We start from the raw sequence: 20,440 nt of genomic DNA on the forward strand, positions 1-20,440 counted from the left end.
AAAGATGGCAGAAGGTAGTGGAACAAAATGGTGACTACATTGTTCAATAAAGTTATTAATGAAAATGAAAAATGTACCTTTTGACTGTAGATTCAACCTGAGTCTCGGCTTCTTGCCTTCCTCCCTGAACAATATGAGGTTCAGCACACGCTCCAGCCTCTCTACAAGCTACTGGACCTTGGGCTCCGTGCAGTCACCCAGCCGCTGGGTCCGGCTGGTCAGCAGTGTGGCCAGCGTCTATGTAGGCACTGGGTGCTTGGTCTCCTGGATCTCTGTGTCCCACTCCACCAGCATGCGGGGCAGCTGGGGATCTGGTAGCCTGGCTATAGGGATGGCTGTGAGTCTGGTGGGCATAGGAGGCATCCAGAGCGAGAAGGAGACTATGCAATGCCTGAATGACCACCTGGCCTCCTACCTGGAGACGGTGAGAAGCCTGGAGGCTGATAACCGGAGACTGGAGATCAAAATCCGGGAACACCTAGAGAAGAAGGGACCCCAGGTCAGAGACTCGGGGCATTATTTCAAGACCATCCAGGACCTGAGGGCTCAGATCTTTGCACATTCTGTGCACAATGCCCGCATCGTTCTGCAGATTGGCAGTGCCCACCTTGCTGCTGCTGACTTCAGAGTCAAGTATGAGATAGAGCTGGCCATGCGCCAGTCTGTGGAGCATGACATCAGTGGGCTCCAAAAGGTCATTGATGACACCAATATCACTCGCCTGCATGAAGGAGAACCACAAAGAGGAAGTAAATGGTCTACAAAACCAGATTGCCAGCTCTGGGTTGACCGTGGAGTTGGATGCCCGCCCCTAAATCTCAGGACATGGGCAAAATCATGGCGGAACTCCGGGCCCAATATGAGAAGCTGGCTCGGAAGAACCAAGAGGAACTAGACAAGTACTGGTCCCATCAGACTGAGGGGAGCGCCCCAGTGGTCACCACACAGACTGCTGAGGTAGGTGCTGCTGAGGTGACACTCACAGAGCTGAGACGTATGGTCCAGTCCTTGGAGACTGACCTGGACTCAATGAGAAATCTGAAGGTCAGTTTGGAGAACAGCCTGAGGGAGGCAGAGATGCGCTATGCTGTGCAGAGCGCACAACTCAGTGGGATCCTGTTGCGCCTGGAGGCAGCGCTGGCCCAGACCCGGGCAGAGGGGCAGCGCCAGGCCCAGGAGTACGAGGCCCTGCTGCACATCAAGGTCAAGCTGGAGGCTGGGATTGCCACCTACCGCCACCTATTGGAAGAAGGGGAGGACTTCAATCCTGTTGACGCCCTGGACAAGAGCCACTCCTTACAAACCATCCAAAAGTACACAACCCTCAGAAATGTGGACGGCAAAGTGGTGTCTGAGGTCAATGACACCAGAGTTTTGAGGCATGAAAAGCAGCAAAAGTGGGGCATCCCTTGGGAAGGCAGGAGGCCAATAAAAAGTTCAGAGTTCATTGAACAACAGAAAGAAAAATGTACCTTTTATTTTTACTTTAAAACTGAACTAACTTTTCGACCAACCCAGTATTTGGAGTGTTGTTTTGCTCCAATCAAACATATTTTTGATATGACTTGTAGATTTTGGAGGGGAGGAGCTAGGATTTGGAGGAATAAAGGTCAAAACCTTGCTGGAATATTCTTATTTTATAATTGATTACCTTCAAAAAGGACTTAAGATAGCATTTTTACCAGTAATGATTGTGAGCTTAAGTGAAAAGATAATTTTATTTAAGGGACTTGTATAACTCGATAACCTCTTTACTGTAAATAGCTGCCTGTGAACTGAGGTTAGTTTTGTAATAATTATACTAGACCAAACTTGCAGGGATTTCCAAAGTTTTAGTGAAGTGTAAAGTAATTGATATATTTCTTTCTCTTTTTTTTTAAGATTTTATTTATTTATTTTTAGACAGAGGAAGGGAGGGAGAAAGACGAGAGAAACAACAATGTGTGGTTGCCTCTTGCGCGCCCCCAACTGGGGACTCGGCCTGCAACCCAGGCATGTGCCCTGATTGGGAATCGAACCAGTGACTGTTTGGTTCACAGGCCAGCACTCAATCCACTGAGCTACACCAGCCAGGGCAATAATTGATACATTTCTAAAAGTGCATTTCAAAGATCTTAAAATAAAATAAGAGCTCATCTCACCCTGGCCAGGTGGCTCAGTTCATTGTAGCCTCAGCCCATGCACCAAAAGTTTCTGAGTTCCATTCCTGGCCAGGGCATATACCTCAGGACACGTGTGGGAGGCAGCTGATCAATGTTTCTCTCTCACATTGATGTTACCCTCTCCCTTCTTCTCTCTCAAATCAATAAATACAATATATCCTCAAGTGAGGATTTTAGAAATTGGAATTGATAAATGAATAAAGATAGACCAGTGTAACGGAATATAAAATCCATAGAAAGACCTAACTATGTACGGAAATTAAAAAAAAAATAAAGTAGAGCTCATCTCAAACTCCTAACTAGTGATTAAACTTGCTTATTCATGTTTCTATCCCAGCACCTAACAGGATACAGAGTACTTAGTAAACACTCAGTCCTTGTTGAGTCAGTGACTGCTTTTTGTATGCAAAGCTGGGCAGAAGCCATGGGCATATAGAGATCACTTAGTTCTTGCCCCTATGATGCTTATATTGTAGTTTGAAATTAATTAGTAGTTTGTGACTAGCAGTTTTTGAAGAAACAAAATAGAAAATATCAGAGTACATTATGCATAGTAATGATTAAGTGTAGTTTCACGAAGATTTTTTTCAGTTACATTTATTTTATGTACAGTGGATTATGGCATAAAACATATTTTTTATTGTGGCTCCTCAAAAGTTTTTAGAAATCACTGTTTTAGGCACACATGACTGCCCCAAACAAACCTTGCTTAAAAGTAAGGAGAGTGTTTAGGTCATGGGGTGTATAGAAGATTATAAACAGACATGAGACTGAAATGGTAAGATTAGGCCTTGAATGTCATGCTAAACTGAAAAAATGCAGTGTGTGGAGGGGGAGACAGAAAGGGGTTCTATTGGGCAAGGCAAATATTTAAGCATTTTGAATACTTAAAGCCCAAAAGGTGGTATAAAGTATGTAGTGAAAAGTTCCCCTTCCATCCCATCCTCCAACTCCCAGCTCATTTCCCTCTCCACAAACATTACTAGATGGAAGGTGTCTTTCCTGAGATGCTTTGTGTATGTAAAAACAACTGTGTGTGTTTTTATTCATTTTTCTCTTTTTTACATAAATGATAGAAGGCCATGCACTGCACTACACTGTTCATTTCTCTGTATTTTTTATACCTGTTACGCAATTTCTCCGTAGTAGTACTTGAAGAGCTTGATGAAAGTTTGTTGAGGAAGAGAAATTACCAGCTCTGGTCTGTATGTTAGGCAGTCAGGGATAAATTAGAAAAGCAAAGTGTTCTCTTCCAACTTGACTTTCAGAATTCACCTTTGATGTTCCTGCTTTTCTTTCCCCTAACATCTTAAACCATCTCCCAACTAAATACAGGTGAGGCTGTATGCAAATAAGGCCCAGCTTACTTGTCTGTTTCTCACTAATCCCACTTGCTGTCTATCCATTTCTTTCTGGGTCTTCGGGACTGCACTTCTTTACTTCTGCTCAGGAAGCCTGTTCCGCATTGCCCCTGCCCTCAACAGTGGATTAGGGGCCTCACCTCTATGCTTATCCCCATCACAGCACCTAGCACAGTATATTGTAATTGTATATTTTTTGGCCAGTTTTCTCCTTACACTATAATAGCTTATTCTATATTCAGGGCACGTTGCTACTTATAGGTATGTTAGGGTTTGTTGTTTTTTGGGGTTTGTTGTTTTTTTTTTTTTTTGAGTATTTACTGTATTCCTCTGGTGCAAAGCTCAAAAAGTACTAAAGAACATAAAAGAGATTTGAGCACATGGTTTCGGTCTGTCACTAAGGAGAATACGGGGGACAGGATATATATACACAAAGGCATATAGTATTGACTTGGTGACAAGTCAGTATGGTATGATTGGTGATAATGCCCAGTGAGTCACTTGTTGCTGACGCAATTAAGGAAAGTTTTATTGGGAGAAGTACCACCTAGGGGAGTGGTAAGGGAATATGGTATCTTGTGTGAGAAGGTAAATAGATATTTGTGTTGAACTACTACAGCACGAGGGAATGGAGGAAATACTGGAAGTAGGAAATGAGAAGATGAAGTAGGAAGACAGAATCTAAGCAGGGTAATGAGAAATGCTGAGAAAATGTCATTCAAAAGGAACATCTAGATACAGTGAGACTACTAAAGGAGGAAGGGGGAGAGTCCACAGAGGACTAATAGGAACATAAAGGAACATGAATAAATAAAAAGACATCCTTTAGGCATTTGTGGCCTAACCCAAGGCCCTGTGGAAAGTAGCCAGTGGAGACTCAGCCTTCTTATTCCTCCTTAGCTGCTGGATCTGGTGTTTCCTGGTGATGTGTAATGACTCCATTCCTCCAATGGCATAAGTGGTTTCCTTTAAGCTTTCTTTTCATTTGCTAATTTATTTATTGGACCTGCATACCGGCAACTTGACTTGCAACTACATATTTATAAAATTCCACTCCAACCAACAAAACTTGGATGCTCCCTTAGAGTCAATTTTAATGGAATTTTTGCCTTCTGTTGTGGTAAGAAAAGAATCCTGGTGTTATACTTAAGTCATTATTAGTTGGAATTGTAGATTGTATCAGAGCTCATCCAAAGAATTTTACCATGGCTGTTGTTTTAAACTTGAAAGTCTTTTGATACACATAACAAGAGACTCACTGAAATCTGGTTTGTCCTTTCAGGATCTGAGTATAAAAGAAGACCAATTTAACTATTAGAATGATGTAAAATATAGCCATTTCTTTTGTGATTAATGTTTATTCAGTTGCTCAAATTTTAAAGTATTTATTGAAATATTTTAAAACTGAAATGTTAGAGAAAAAATTCTAGTGGTTAATTATTGTCATACTTATCATAATACTGCTAGCAGTAATTTCTGCATTGTTCTGTTCAGGAAAACCAAAGTATAAATAAATTTTTATTAAATGGTGGTCAGACTGCCCAACCCTTCTAATAAACAATTGTGAAACTATTTTTTAAACCCAAACTGGATTTCTACTTATGAAAACAATGGATGTTTTAAAGAACAAGACAGCATTTATATGTAGCAGTTGTTAGAAATTGAATGTCTTCATGGGGGAAATTTGGCTTGATTCCCCCCATTTTTAAGCTCTACAGCCATAATCAATATATTAATTTGTGTTTTTAGGTACAATACATTGGTTATGAAAAATTCACCACCACATTGGTACTGTTGTTTTATTTTGTTTTTTTACATGGAAATACAATCCTTTTTAATAGGCTTGCATGGAGAAATACCAAAATAATAAGAACTTTGTGTAAATAATTGAGAACCCTCCCTTCATTCTTTCCTTAATCAAGTATGTGTTTAATCTTACAGGCTGTAGAAAATCTCTGTTCTTACAAGATTTCTGCAAACTTGTACAAACAGCTGAGACAGATTTGTGAAGATCACATCAAAGCACAAATTCATCAGTTCAGAGAATATCCTTTTAAAAACAAAACACCTTGTATTTTATCTTATTCTCCCTTCCTATCCCTCACTATTTAATCCAGCTTGAAATGGAATACCTATGCTTTTAGATTTGTTGTTTTTATTTATTTTGCTTCTAGAGAAAGAAGAAATGAATTTTTGATTTTTCAGCTTTAATTAGGGTCTAAATCTACTTTGTGGTATTAGTGTAAATAAGCTGTCCTTACATCTTTACCCTTTTTCCCCTAACAAATTTCCATTTGAGGAAAGATAATCTTCTAAGGAAATCATAAACTGAAGACACAATGCTCAATTATGTCTAATACTTGTTTTTAAAGGTATTTTTAGTGAGATCAGTTTTTTTATAATTTAAGAAATGGCATTTGTTCTATAACTAAGTGCTATTTAGTTTCATTTACTAGGTAGGGTATTCCATATTTAAGACAAATGTGCTCTTACATTGCATACGTATATTACTTGTACTGAGCACTTCTAAATATCCTTGACATACATCTCATGGATTCATTGGATAGTGTTCTTTTTCTAAAGAAGATCGATAGATGCTGGCAGAACCACTGTAGACAAATGGTAAGCTGGAAAAAGCTAAATGTTGTAGCTAAAAAATAAATTTCTTCGAATACAGGAATATTACCTTTAAAGTCTTTGCAATAGGATCCTGCTTCAACATCTGCTCTTGTTCTGAATTGGAAACTAATTTTGGTTTAGTTTTCTCTTTTAAAACTGCAAGTTACAAGTACACAAGCATTTTAGAATGAGTTGCACCTCAGGATCATTTTTATTTTTGTCATAAATAACCAAAAATATTTGTCTCATTAAAAGCATTAGATGCTGTCAGTCTTGATGGATATCCTTCCCCAAAATAAATTACCTGTGAAGATGCCTAATGGTTTTGTATTTTAGCTTATTCACATCACAACTTTTTACTTTCTCCCTAATGTGGTATTATTTTATACCTTATACTCTGCAAATTAAAAATCTTAAAACCCATTCCCCCTCTCCAAACCCCGCAAGTACAATTTAAGGCAGCTTTACCCTGGATACTGTTGCTGACGAAGCATTATATACATGTCCCCTTGATTCCCTGTTTTTTATTTTCAGTTACTTCTCAAGTTGCAAAGAAGTCATAGGACCATTTTAAGTTTCCCTTTTCTGGAAACTACAACAAGGATTAAGACAATAGAATAGTCTAATAAAAATGGTGTGGGCATATTCTCAGGTAGATCTGTTTATCTGTATGTTTGATCCTAAGTAGTCTAGTATATATTCAAGCAAATCCTGCAATTTTATTATTTTATTGAGAGCAAATATTTCAGCTTCACAAAATATAAAAATTACTTTTTTTTTTTATTGGCAGATCATGATCAGGAGCATTTTTTTGTTTCTGGATAGAACTTACGTTCTTCAGAATTCAATGCTACCCTCCATTTGGTAAGAATGCTAGAAAAAATATGAAAAGATTTGTTACAAATTATAGTTGAATCTTAATTACACTAATTGAAGAGAGTAAGTGATAATGTAAATATTCTCCTAAAAACTCACCTTTGGCTTCTAAACTTGTATTTATATCAGTTTTACCTTCTTAATTATGTTTTACCTATGCCAATACTGGAGACAGCTAAAGTTCCCTGAGCCTATAATACTTTATGAAGAAGTTTTTTTTTTTTTTTTAAGGAACTTAAAGGTTGCTCTGAACTGTCTATGCGTGTGTATTATTTTGTTGCTGATCAAGAGTTCACTCATTATCTTTTAACATTATTATTATTATGGAAAATTCCATGTATGCATGAAAATAGAATGGTGGTATATAATGAGCTCTTCCCCCATCCATGTACCTAGCAGCTACCTACAGTGATCAGAGTGTTCTGATTTTTGAGTTCTAAAGCCAGATTACAGATAATCAGTTAAGCCTTCATTACCAGTACAGTGAAGACCATTTTATAATTTTGAACTAATTTTGTCTTTTAATTTGACCAAAGAAATTTACTAAAGGAGGTAATATATCAAAACTTAGTTATGGAAAAAGATAGGAGTTTAGCTTTCGTTCTCATTAAAGACAAAATGAGTTTCTTGTATAATTTAGTTTAATAATGTTATTTAAAATTAAATGTGTGGATTTTATCCTTTTACATTGCTGCTTCGAAGCCTGGAGCCCTAATTAACATGTGATGAGAAGTTAAGTACAGCTCTCCAGAAGTGGTACCATTGCTAATTAATTTAGATTGTATATATTTTTTTATTTTAGGGACATGGGACTGGAGTTATTTAGGGCCCACATTATAAGCGATCAGAAAGTCCAGAATAAGACCATCGATGGCATTCTTCTGTTGATTGAGAGGGAAAGGAATGGTGAAGCAATTGATAGAAGTTTACTCCGAAGCCTTTTAAGCATGCTCTCTGATTTGCAAGTAAGTTAACTACTTCACTTACTACAAAGCTGATGGCTATCCCTAGTTTGATGGGTAAAAAACAAATCTCTAGTGTTGTTCACATAGAAGACATTCAACAAATATTTAATGAATAAATGAACTCCTTTATTTTGTTTCCCCCTCCCAGATTTATCAGGATTCTTTTGAGCAACGATTTTTGGAAGAAACTAACCGGCTTTACGCAGCCGAAGGCCAAAAATTAATGCAGGAAAGAGAGGTATTTAAAAATCATGATTAATAAATCCACTGTGTCTCACAATTAGACCTTACTTATAGAACATAAACTGCCCTTTTGGTTTATCTTCCCAACATTGTGATGCCTTTTTCTCACTTAGGTGCTCCTTTCTTTTCTCTCTTCTTAAAGGCCAGAATTCTGGATCATAAACTCTACCTATAATTTTACATATGAGTCAACTCTGTCACATTTGACAGGGCGGCTCCCAGGATCTTTTGGACTTGACATTTTCTGAATGATTTATGGGGAGGAAAACAATAATAAAAAAAAACTATCTTTGTAGGTTCCTGAATATCTTCATCATGTTAACAAACGTCTAGAAGAAGAAGCAGACAGACTTATTACTTACTTAGATCAGACCACCCAGTAAGTATGACATGCTCTGCCTAATAGCCTTAACCTGTGTTGTTGAATCGCTTGAGGCACTTAGGCATCCCCAAACATGCTAGTAACTAATTTCAGCTGTGACTTGAGACTTTTTTAAAACAGTTTCCATAATGCAAACTTCAAGTTGTTATCTTCTCTAGTTAATTAGATTTGGTTTAAGGATATGATTATTGGTTGTGTGTGTGCTTAGTATTAGAAGTTGATATCATCTTTGAAGTCTTCACGCAGATTAAAATTTAGTGGGTGTTCATAGGAGAAACTGTTTCTGTGCTTCCTTAAATATTACCAAGCAAAGAGTTCCTGTAAACAGCATAGATAATTTCTTGACCTTCCAAATAAAAGCAGAGAAACTTGGGAAAAGCCAGCCACAGCAAGACCTTGGAAACATTTATTTTATAATGTAAATCAGGTTTTGAAATATGCAGTCTTTTCCTTCTTTTAGTCATAAAGTAGAGTAACTCTGAACACCAATAAATTTATACATAGGATAGGAATATTAAAATGAACATAAAATGAGCTATTTGATTTTTCTTGCCCAGAAAGGCTTTAAATTTTTAGCAAAGTCAAATCTCAATAATTCTAAACTTTTTTTCCTTGTAGGAAGTCATTAATTGCTACTGTAGAAAAACAACTTCTAGGTGAACACTTAACAGCAATTCTTCAGAAAGGTAATTGGCAATTTATAAATCAGATTACTTTTAAAATGGTAGCAGCAAACAAACATTTTTAAAGATTGCCCTTTTAAAATTTTGATAGCCTATGGTGGCTGCATTTCTGAGGATGGACACAACCCTTTTTTTCCTATTTATCACAGTAAACTTTCAGGAAGTGCCTCGTTCCTTAACTTAAAGATAAGGAACTGAAATGAAAGGGGTCCACCAATACTGGTAAAGAAACAGTGGGCATCTGGGAATTCTTGACTTAATTTGTAACACTAGTAAGGAAAGGCATTCCTTTTTGCATTAAAAGTGATTTTGTTCGTAGCATGTAAAACGAAGCACTTCTACCAAGCGTTGCTAAGTTATCTTAGAGCATACCCTGCAATTTGCTTTGGCAATGCCACAGATAGGCAAAAGTCTTACTTCTCTCTCCAGCCATCTTTTTTTTTGTATAAAATGGATATGTTTTAGAACTTCAATGCAGTTACACTGTTATTTCATTCTGAAAATCAAATACATTCGAACCTCATTTAAACTTGGCCTATTAATGTATGGTTTTTGATATACTACAGGCCATATCCAATACTCTGAAATATAGCTATATATACTAATGCCAGATATAATATGCATACTGCACATATGAAGTATTTATAATGTGCACTTATATAAACCAGTTTTTATAAATTGGTTTATACATCTGATCTACCATGCTAAATGGTATAAACCGTTACACAGTTATTTTTATTTATATATATATAGGCTAACATTTCCTATATTTAGTTTTTATTCAGAAAGGCAATTGTCTATTTTGGTTTAATTTAGAGCAAATCTCTTATTAAAGTTCACAGACTAGTTATAGCTCAGAACAGTATTGCAATAATAATTTAACTTAATTTTCATTAAAATGTCTGACATTGTCCTGATTGGTGTGGCTTAGTTGGTTGGGCTTTGTCCCTCAGAGTGAAAGGTCGGTTCAATTCCCAGTCAGGGTGCATGCCTGGGTTATGGATTTGGTCCCTGGTTGGGGCATGTATGAGAGGGGACCGATCAATGTTTCTCTCTCGCATCAATGTTTCTCTCCCTCTTTCTCCCTCCCTTCCCCTCTCTCTCAAAATAAATTAATAAAGTCTTTTTAAAAAGATAATGCAATATTAAAATAAAATTTCTGACATTTTTGTTTACATTTTTCAAAATGTTTCAAATTTCAGGTTTAAATAACCTTCTTGATGAAAACCGAATTCAAGATTTATCTCTTCTGTATCAGCTCTTCAGTAGAGTTCGAGGTGGAGTTCAGGTTCTCCTGCAACAGTGGATCGAATACATAAAGGTATTAACAATTAACCTGTGATTTTTTTTCTCTGTCATGGCTTATAATCTATACATCCAGAGTTCATATCAGCAAGCATTTCTTATTTGTTAGATCCAATATTTTTTAAGTAATGACAGTTTTAGGGGCAGTCAACCTGAGAATGATAGTTGTGTGGCAAATCAGCAGTAAAACATTTACCCTCTTGACATCTGCCATGATTTCTAGCTCTAGTGGTTATAGCAGTGAACTTGGAAAGAGGACTTTTTAGGAACCCAAATCTCTTTCCTTTCTTAAATCTTACACTGAAGCCAGGTGGCCATTTTTAAAAAACTTAAAGCTGACTTCTTTGAAAGTAGGGAGAAGAGCCTGGAGACTTATAATCATGCCCTATTCTGATATTGTATACCCAGTGGTCATCCCTTATTTCACAAATGGTATCAGTCTGAATGTTTTATCACTTCATTTTTTTTCTTTTCCTGACTTCAAAAACAGCTTTTAACCCTGGCTGGTGTGGCTCAGTGGGTTGGGTCCTGGCCTGCGAACTGAAAGGTTGCTGGTTCGATCCCCATTCAGGGTACATTCCTGGGTTGCGGGCCAGGTCCCTGGTTGGGGGCCTGCGAGAAGCAACCGATCGATGTTTCTCTTCCTTTATTTCTCCCTCCTTTCCCCTCTCTCTCTAAAAAATAAAATCTTTTTAAAAAACAGCTTTGTTTTACCTTTTGAGATTTACAAATAGTATATACCTCCTTAAAATATGATTTTGAGATTGTTTTCACTGTGGATGATTCAATTCCAATAAAAAATGGTAATTTTTGTTGTTTAGGCATTTGGCAGCACTATTGTAATTAATCCTGAAAAAGATAAAACAATGGTCCAAGAATTGCTGGATTTTAAAGATAAGGTTGACCATATAATTGATATCTGTTTTCTGAAGAATGAAAAATTTATCAACGCCATGAAAGAAGCATTTGAAACATTCATTAACAAGAGACCAAACAAACCTGCCGAACTTATAGGTATTTTTCCAGTCTCTTTTTCCAGTTATTTAATGTTCTTTTATTCATAAAACTTTAGGTTGTAGCATATTAATACCATTCATTTGATGTTGCTTAGCTGGTAGTCTCTAAGAACCTGGATTTAAGGAGTAAGACCTTGAAGCTAAAGAATGGCTCAGAGACAACCTGTCAAACATAATGTTCTTTCATTACAAGACAGTACATTGGACCCTATTTACTTTTATTTATAATATGCTTGAGATCTGTTTTACAAGCCCACAGCAATTTAGAGCTGGGGCAGGGTGCTGTTTTTAGAGGCCCACAATTAGGGATATAAGAAGGGATAGCAGAAACTATAGTTGCCAGTGAGAAAAGGAAAATGTCCAGGACAAAAACAAACCTCATAACCTGGGCCCATTTAGTGTAAGGGTGTGGTGTACGGTAGTGCTGCTCAGGTTTTCCCACCCAAGTACCGCTTAATGTCAGAAGAGGAGGTACTCTGAGAAGGTCTAGGGTCCTCTGCGAAAAAGATGAAATTTCATTGGTCTACTACTCTGACTTAGAATTTCTGCAAATTTTGCCTCCAAGTCTGTAATGCATCTAGTTTTAATAAAAACAGTGTTTAAGATTGCTTAGCATCATTGTAAAGTAGACACTGTAGTGGAAAGTACACTAAGATCTGGAGCCAGAACACCTGGGTTTGAATTAAGGCTGTGGTATTTATGAACTGTGACATTGTTTTTATAAATGCATATATGCCTCTGAAGCATTGAAAAACTCAGTATATCATATTCCTGTTTGGGTATGTGTAATACCCGGTACCTTATGGATACCCATGATCAGTAAACAACAAACTTCCCCCCCTATTTTAGCTAAATACGTAGATTCAAAACTTCGTGCTGGCAACAAAGAAGCTACAGATGAGGAACTTGAAAAAATGTTGGATAAAATTATGATCATATTTAGATTTATCTATGGTAAGTTTATTTTTGTTTTTATATATATATTTTTTAAAACAAAGCACTCAACAGAGAAACTAGCAAGTATAATCAACTTGGAGTTGATTTGGAAGTTAATGTAAAATTCTGTTTGGGATATTTAAAATTCTGTGATGTTCCTTGCATTTAATTCATGGGGATACTTGAGGAATGTTATTTAATTTCCATGTGTTTTGACTTTTCCATTATTAGGAGACTTTTGTTACTTGTTTTAATCTAGAGTATTAATAGTAAAGCTACTAATTGACTAAAGCTTTTCTAAAGAAAAGTTAATGCAACCTTAATTTTTTGCAGCAAAGAACTTTTGAAGTGTCCAATACAAATGCCTACCTCTAATGTTTCTTGCATTTAACTAACTTGGAGTAATGATAGGATTTATTAAACACTTCAAAGCAGTTTTGTCAGAACTTTTTATTGGAATTTTATGAGAATTGTATTTTATTATTTAACATAGGCAAGGATGTTTTTGAGGCCTTCTATAAGAAAGACTTAGCCAAACGCCTGTTAGTTGGGAAGAGTGCATCTGTAGATGCTGAAAAATCAATGCTGTCCAAACTTAAACATGGTATGTATGTCATTTTTTCTGTTCATTTTCTTTTTTGACTTCGAGGGGGACATGTCAGTTTAATTTTTACTCTTTTGTCAACTATTCTTTGTTTGTATGGTGAAAATGTAAATTGAGTATGCTCACGAGTTTTCCAATCTGTTGTTGGAAGCATATAGAGCTGTTGCAGTTTTTAAAAAATAAAACATTGTTCTTGTTTTTATTGTTTGTATAAAAATTTCCCATTTATTTTATGCCTAAATAGGAGATAGAGTCATTATAGGATTAAAGAATTTAATTCTCAATTAATGGGGCATACACTTTGGGGTAGGGATTTTTTTAGTCTTATGATTAGTTATAGATCCTGTTTCATGCTCAATAAGTTTTATATTCACATTTTCAATTTTAAACTCTTTTAACCACTTTGAAATATTACAAATGTATAAACATCTTTAATAGAATGTGGAGCTGCTTTCACCAGCAAACTTGAAGGAATGTTTAAAGACATGGAACTTTCTAAAGACATCATGATTCAGTTCAAACAGGTAAAAGTGAGTTAAACTCTTATTAAATTCCTTGAACTTAAATATATTTAGTTATTCACTTGCTGCGGTTTGTACTGGAAAGGATAAACAGAAATGTATTTTTGTTGTAAATATTCCATAGCAACTTAAATGATACTCATAGTAGAGAAAAAAATCACCAATGAAATGGACTTGCCCTACTTCAGTATTCTCAATGTATGCACAAGATAACACAAAAATAGAAATACATGTATTGAGCTGAAGTCAGGACTGGAAAAGCTGCAGGACAGTGAGAACAAGACTTTCTCCAGCACCTAATACTCACTGTTGATGATTCACATGTTCAGAGCTGGCAATGGAGAGGGAGAAGTGACAGAGCGGCTGTGTGAGGCCTTTGGGGACGTTGGGAATGAAAAACTGGAGCCACCGTTTCGTAGATGTTGTTCGAAGGAGGTTTTGAAATATTTAAGAGCATGGGTATAGTGACAGCAAATTATATTTTCCTCTTTAGGGTTTTAATAATGATTTCTTTCCTTCTAACGATATCGCTACGGTGGAAGTGAGAGTTGGAGACTCGAGAGAAAGATCAGGGTCGGTCGGATCACCAGTCCTACAGTAGATAACAGAATAGGGTTGATCTGCTTTGCCCTTTCCCCTTTTTCTTCCTTCCCCACTTCAGGTCAGCCCCTGCACACAGGCAGTGGAGCAAGTGAAAAACCGGAGACTTGGGCTGGCTGGTGGGGTGAGGAATGGGGTTTGCTGCAAGGTGTTCCAGGCCACATAGGGGTCTCCAAAGGTGGGGGCTGCAGGTGGTATGGGGAAAACAGCGGAGAAGAGATTCTCTAACTGCCCAGCTGTGAGAAACTACTTTAGTTAATAATGCCTCTCACGAGGTCACATGATCCTTGTGTGCCATTGTGACAAAATGTTAGTGCACTTTTGTAGTGCATTTAATATAGGCTTCATTTATAATCTTTTAATAGTTGCTTTTTATTTTAGAGATGGTCAATATTTGCATGTAATTTAATGGGGAACTTCTTGAATGGGTTATTATGACATGAAATGTATGCACTTTTAGTTTTAAGATCTCAGCATGTCTGTTTGATCTTATTGTAGTACATGCAGAACCAGAATGTACCGGGGAATATTGAATTAACTGTGAATATCCTGACAATGGGTTATTGGCCAACATACGTGCCTATGGAAGTGCATTTACCACCAGAGGTAAGAGTTGCTGTTTAGTACTTAAGTTATATGCTTAGAAATACATGACACTTCTATTTTGCTTGTTGTTGAAAAACAGATACTTTCTATAAAAGTTTGTGTCAGTACGCACACCGATACCAGGTGCCAGTTGTTTTAATATTTTTGCTCTGCTATTTATACTACTTTTACATCAGCAGTTCCCAACCTTTTTGGCACCAGGGACCTGTTTCTTGGAAAACAATTTTTCCATGGATGGAGGGAGGTGGTTTCGGGGTGATTCAAGCACCTTACATTTATTATGCATTTTATTTCTATCATTATTACATTGTAATATATAATGAGATAATTATACAACTCACCATAATGCAGAATCAGTGGGAGCCCTGAGTTTGTTTTCCTGCAACTAGACAGTCCCATTTGGGGGTGATGGGAGACAGTGACAACCGAAATGTGTTGCTTTTGTCCAGTCTACTCCATAATCTCACTTGGATTGCTGTCATTGCAAAAAAACCCTGCCTCACAAAGACAGGATGTTGGGAATGGAAGCGGGCTTTTCAGTGCTTTTGTGGCTATCTGAGGATATTGCACTTTGACTTTAATCCAGAACGCATGGAGATGAAGCTTCACTCGCTCACTTGCCGCTCACATCCTGCTGTGCAGCCCAGTTCCTAACAGGCCACAGACCAGTACTGATCTGGGGTCTGGGGTCCCCTGGCTTACATTAATATCACTAGAGCGTAGCTAAAGGTGCCTAGCTTCTGGCTTCAGGGCCAATTTCTCTGACTCTCCTCTCAGTTCCCCAGATTGCACTCAACACTTGGTCCAGCTCTCAAAAAATCTTGCTCATATGTCACCTGGGGGTGGAACTGCTAAGTGATGGGTGCTTGAGGAAATTCATCCTAACTCCTTGGGGAAATGTCTAGCTTAGGACCAAAGCTTAGAAAAGGCTAGAGAGATAGATACTGAGAATCCTCCATGGAGGTAATTGTGGACACCCAGGGAGTAGACCTCCCTCATGAGAAAGGAGAATGTAGAAACAGGAAGAAAAAGGCTGAGGCAGAACTTTGGGAAGGGCTCACATTTGGCAGATGGTCAGAAAAGGAGCCTGTAGGAAACCACAGTGAAGAAGCAATAGTGAGATAAAGGAACCAGCACAGTATAGAGGCACAAAAGGTATGAGAGGTGAATGTTTCAAAAGGGGATGATTAAATGTTGCAGAGAAAGTGGGAGTGTGAAGCCTGATAATGCCATTAGATTTGGTAGTTGGGGGATCAGTGCCTTGCATCAGTGATCATTGGACCTACTGGATAGTCTTTAAAACATCCAGGAATTATTATACATGACATAAATATAAAGAGTAGTAAATGTGTGATATTGGAAACAGCTGTAAAAAGCCTTATTTTATTTACTGTAGATGGTAAAACTTCAGGAGATTTTCAAGACGTTTTACTTAGGCAAACATAGTGGCAGGAAACTTCAGTGGCAGTCGACCCTGGGACACTGTGTGCTAAAGGCTGAATTTAAAGAGGTAAGTGGGTGTTCCCCAAACTTAGTTTTCACCCTCACCTTTGATGGTGAGGTCATCCCTCTTAATCTCTTTATAAATTATCCTTAAGATATGCATGGAAGTGATAGCTTATCACAACTTTGTGTGTATGATAAGAATGTGGTTTTTTTCCACACTTGATTTCACCCTGCTGCAAAACCAGAAACAATAACTCTTTCTCCCACTCTTCCCACCCGTGGATGTAGAATTCACTGCCACTTCTTGATAGGAAACTTCTCTTCTTGTCACCGGGGGCTAGAGAATAGAGTTCCTGCAGCTTTTCACGGTTTACCTGAATCAAAAAAGTCAAAAATGCATTTGAAATAGTGATTTCTTGCTGCTTATGATAAATATCTATAATGACACATAACGAACCTAAGGTATTAATTTTCATTACTTTAGTGTTCAGTTTTAATTATAAGGCGTTAAAAAAAGACCTGTAGAAAGGTCACCCAATCCTTCCTCCTGTTTTAGGCAGAACTACACATAAGCCCTACACTGAACATAATGGCTTTCCTGGATATTGTTAATCCATGTTTCTAAATCCACTAATTGAAAAAAGTGCTTTCCTGTAAGAGATTAGTTATTTGATTAAGTTTTAATGTGTTTAAAAAAAAATGATGGCTAAACACTGCTGTTTCTCCAACAGGGTAAAAAAGAACTCCAGGTCTCTCTTTTTCAAACACTGGTGCTGCTAATGTTTAATGAAGGAGAGGAGTTCAGCTTAGAAGAGATCAAGCAGGCTACTGGAATAGGTGTGTGTTGACTCCGTTGGTTGGCAAGCATTATTCTGTGTCCACTATGTGCATTCCACCAGGTTCGGAGCTCGGGTAGGGGGTGGCTGCAAAGGAATAATCCCTCTTCTCGGCACTCAGAATATGACCACTGGGAGAGGGGGAAATGACACTTGAAATAATTTACAACTATTTAATTCCAATCTGTGGTGTGGACTAGGAGTGTGTTAAGAATTCGGCGAGGCAAGAGATCGCTGTGGCCTGGTACAATGGGAAAAGTTTTCATGAAGGGGCTGGGACTTGAGCTGGGCTTTAAGGTTTTAGTTAAGGAAGAAAACATATGCTGCAGGGGGAAATGTGAGAAAAGTCCTGGAAGTAGGAATGAGCACAGTGTGGGCAGGAGTCATAAAGAGTTTAACTGCAGCACAGAATAGATAAAATGTGTGGGTAAGATAGATGGGTGGAGCACGATCATGGAGAACCTCACAAATCTAGCAAAAGACAGCTCTATTGTGGGGTCACCAGTGTGTGACATAATGTAAGTGAATTATATGGAAAGCTTACCTGGAATTAGTAGGCAATAGGGCAGGTTGAGGATGAAGAGGTTCCAGTCCCGAAACTAGTGGGATAATTTGGGCATAAAGTGATAAGGGGTAGAACGAGGCTAGTGAGAATGGAGAAGAGGTTCCTTTAAGGAAGGAGCAACTTACTAGGTAAGTGGAGAAGGAAGGAGAAGGAAGAGTCAACGGTGATTCCAGGGCTTCTCTCCCGAATAGGTTGGTAGCTTCACGGCGAACAGTTGGAAAGAGGATCCAGTTTTATGGGGAAGATGAATAAAATTTTGAACATACTGGAGTTGATGACAGTAAAAACAGCCAGGTGGAGGTGTCTTTTAAATGTGGGACTGGAAAGAAGTGAGATGTCATTTTTGCAGATTCAGTATTATACTCAAGGAATGATGATTGAAGTCTTTCGAGGATGACCAGGAGAAAAGCCATTGGATAGAACAGAGAGGGAGTTGTTGGTGACCTTGGGGTAAAAAGGAAACAGTTTTAATAGTGGGATGGGGTAGAAGCTAGGTTGAGGTTGAATGTAGCTGTTCTTGTTGATAAGCTAGTAATAAATGACTGAGCCATTATTTCTTCTTCAGAGGATGGCGAGTTAAGGAGAACACTGCAGTCTTTGGCCTGTGGCAAAGCTAGAGTTCTGGCGAAAAATCCAAAGGGCAAAGATATCGAAGATGGTGACAAGTTCATTTGTAATGATGATTTCAAACACAAACTTTTCAGGATAAAGATCAATCAAATTCAGATGAAAGAAACGGTATTGCTTTTGCATTCTCCTTTTCCTAATACACTGGAGTTAAATGTGTTCATAATAAAAATTTATAGAGAAGATTTTATAACACAGCCACTAACATTAACATTTTCTATGCCTGTGTCTAGCTCAGTGTATTTCAGTATTTGATTTTGCAATTTTTTTTGGAGAGATGCATACAGTTGGACCTGATACTTGATACAGTTTTATATTTGCTCTTTTTTGTTTAACATAAAATCTTCAGACTTTTCCCATGCCATTAAATAGCTTTATAAAATGGTAGTTGAACACACAATACTCTTTTACGTCGCTATTGTAATTTATTCAACCAGTGTACATTATCAGGCAATTAAATGAATAACTTTTTAGTATTGTGAGTAACACTGTAATAAACCTCTTTGTACCTAGATCTTAATCTCTCTGAAATTTCCCTTATGATAAATTCATGGAAAGAGATTTTTTGGTTAAAGAGTATGAACAGTTTTAAGTCTTAATACATTGTTATACTGTATTCCGGAAAGGCCGCACCAATTTACGCTCTGTCTAGCAGTGTGATGGCCTGTCTTAGCAGTGCCCCTGCCACACTCAAGATTGCATTTTCTTTTTTAAATCTTTGCCAATTTGCTTGATGAAAAATATGAGTGATTTAGTATTTCTTTGATTAACAGTGAATATTTTGTTGGTTTTTGCCTTTTGAATTTGTAAGAGATATATATTAAGGAAACCAACAACTATAGCATTTCTTGAAACCAGTTGGTTTCAGTTCCAGTAGGTTTAATGCAGGGCTTGAGAAAAAGTTTTAATGTGGGACAGAGGTCAGTATCTCAAACAACTCCCTGTCTTGTTCACATTCACATCAAAGATATCATGTTCCCTAAGAAGATTTCTGTGTCCTTTTGAAACATTTATGCTCTATCAGAAAGAGACTGCCAGCAAAAAGCCCAAACTATTCTTTTGATTTAGATGCTAAAGATGAACACTCTTGCTTTAGCAATAAAATTGGTACAGTGACTCCTAAACTAGTTAGTCTTGAATGAATATAAGCACTAACAGTGTGCATTTTTGATTTATATATTACAAAAAGGTTACTTTTTAAAAAAAGTTTGACTCCATGAGCTTAGCTAGTTGGTGCCATCCTTTGAATCTGAGGTCAATCATTTTAACAGAGAAGCTAATGTCATACAGAAATTTAGTCAACAATCCCTTGTGACACATTTAGAATAATTCAAGGACAGAGTAAAAGAAAATGATAAATTTGTAATCAACTGGTCTCTACTTCTAGAAAAGCAACTCAAAAATGGTGTTTTGCTGTTAATTAATATTGTCATTCCTTAACAGGTACAGGGCAGTGTAATTAGGACAGAAAGGATCTATGTTTGTTGGTTTTTTCCTCTGATTTTCTGTATTTATAACATTTCTTTAGATAATTCAGCATATTTAACACATTAACAGTGTGTCATGTTCCTAAAATGTACAATTTGTGTAAGGATTAATCAACTTTTACTTCAGATACAATTCCTAAGTTTAAGTCTTTTTTTAATAAAACTTTTGTTAGGTTGAGGAGCAAGCAAGCACTACAGAAAGAGTATTTCAAGACAGACAGTATCAAATTGATGCTGCAATTGTTCGAATTATGAAGATGAGGAAGACACTTAGCCACAATCTGCTGGTTTCAGAAGTGTACAACCAGTTGAAATTTCCAGTAAAGGTAGGTACTTCTGTGTTTTCATATTGAGCTGCTTCTATAAGAAAAAAACACATTAGATTTTCAAACATGATTTGTACAAACACAGATTAAAACCTCAAGATAATTTGGAGAGTCAAAAGTTTTTAAATTATTCTATCTTACTTGAGAGAGAGAGGGGAAGGGAGGGAGAAAGAAAAGGAGAGAAACATCAATGTAAGAGAGAAACTTGAATTAGTTGCCTTCTGCAAGTGTCCCGACTGGGAATGGGGCACAGAGCCTGCAACCGCCAACCCAG

At 37.3% G+C, this 20,440-nt stretch overlaps 2 protein-coding genes across 3 annotated transcripts in view; both read left to right on the plus strand.

Annotated features, from left to right (window-relative positions):
* The window catches only part of CUL4B (cullin 4B), a 39,263-nt gene that overhangs the window by 14,599 nt on the left and 4,224 nt on the right, over positions 1-20,440 (plus strand). Inside the window, exons 4-20 of one of the 2 annotated variants that reach the window (XM_054566675.1) lie at positions 5,465-5,568; positions 6,076-6,145; positions 6,933-7,006; positions 7,821-7,983; positions 8,132-8,221; positions 8,523-8,605; positions 9,227-9,294; positions 10,494-10,612; positions 11,418-11,610; positions 12,462-12,566; positions 13,042-13,152; positions 13,591-13,676; positions 14,772-14,879; positions 16,276-16,389; positions 17,057-17,162; positions 18,292-18,464; positions 20,014-20,166. In XM_054566675.1, the coding sequence (XP_054422650.1) occupies positions 5,465-5,568; positions 6,076-6,145; positions 6,933-7,006; positions 7,821-7,983; positions 8,132-8,221; positions 8,523-8,605; positions 9,227-9,294; positions 10,494-10,612; positions 11,418-11,610; positions 12,462-12,566; positions 13,042-13,152; positions 13,591-13,676; positions 14,772-14,879; positions 16,276-16,389; positions 17,057-17,162; positions 18,292-18,464; positions 20,014-20,166 (1,920 nt within the window). Of the gene's footprint in view, positions 1-5,464; positions 5,569-6,075; positions 6,146-6,932; positions 7,007-7,820; positions 7,984-8,131; positions 8,222-8,522; positions 8,606-9,226; positions 9,295-10,493; positions 10,613-11,417; positions 11,611-12,461; positions 12,567-13,041; positions 13,153-13,590; positions 13,683-14,771; positions 14,880-16,275; positions 16,390-17,056; positions 17,163-18,291; positions 18,465-20,013; positions 20,167-20,440 lie in introns of both variants that reach the window. The other variant, XM_054566674.1, reaches the window with a different exon arrangement.
* Positions 134-1,647, plus strand: LOC129065419 (keratin, type I cytoskeletal 18-like). Its single transcript, XM_054566670.1, is given in 3 exon segments — positions 134-723; positions 725-803; positions 805-1,647. Coding segments are annotated over 3 exon segments (1,512 nt in total).

Source organism: Pteronotus mesoamericanus, unplaced genomic scaffold, assembly GCF_021234165.1.
Source record: "Pteronotus mesoamericanus isolate MK-2021 breed Mesoamerican mustached bat unplaced genomic scaffold, CSHL_Meso_final contig_178, whole genome shotgun sequence".
NCBI lineage: Eukaryota > Metazoa > Chordata > Mammalia > Chiroptera > Mormoopidae > Pteronotus > Pteronotus mesoamericanus.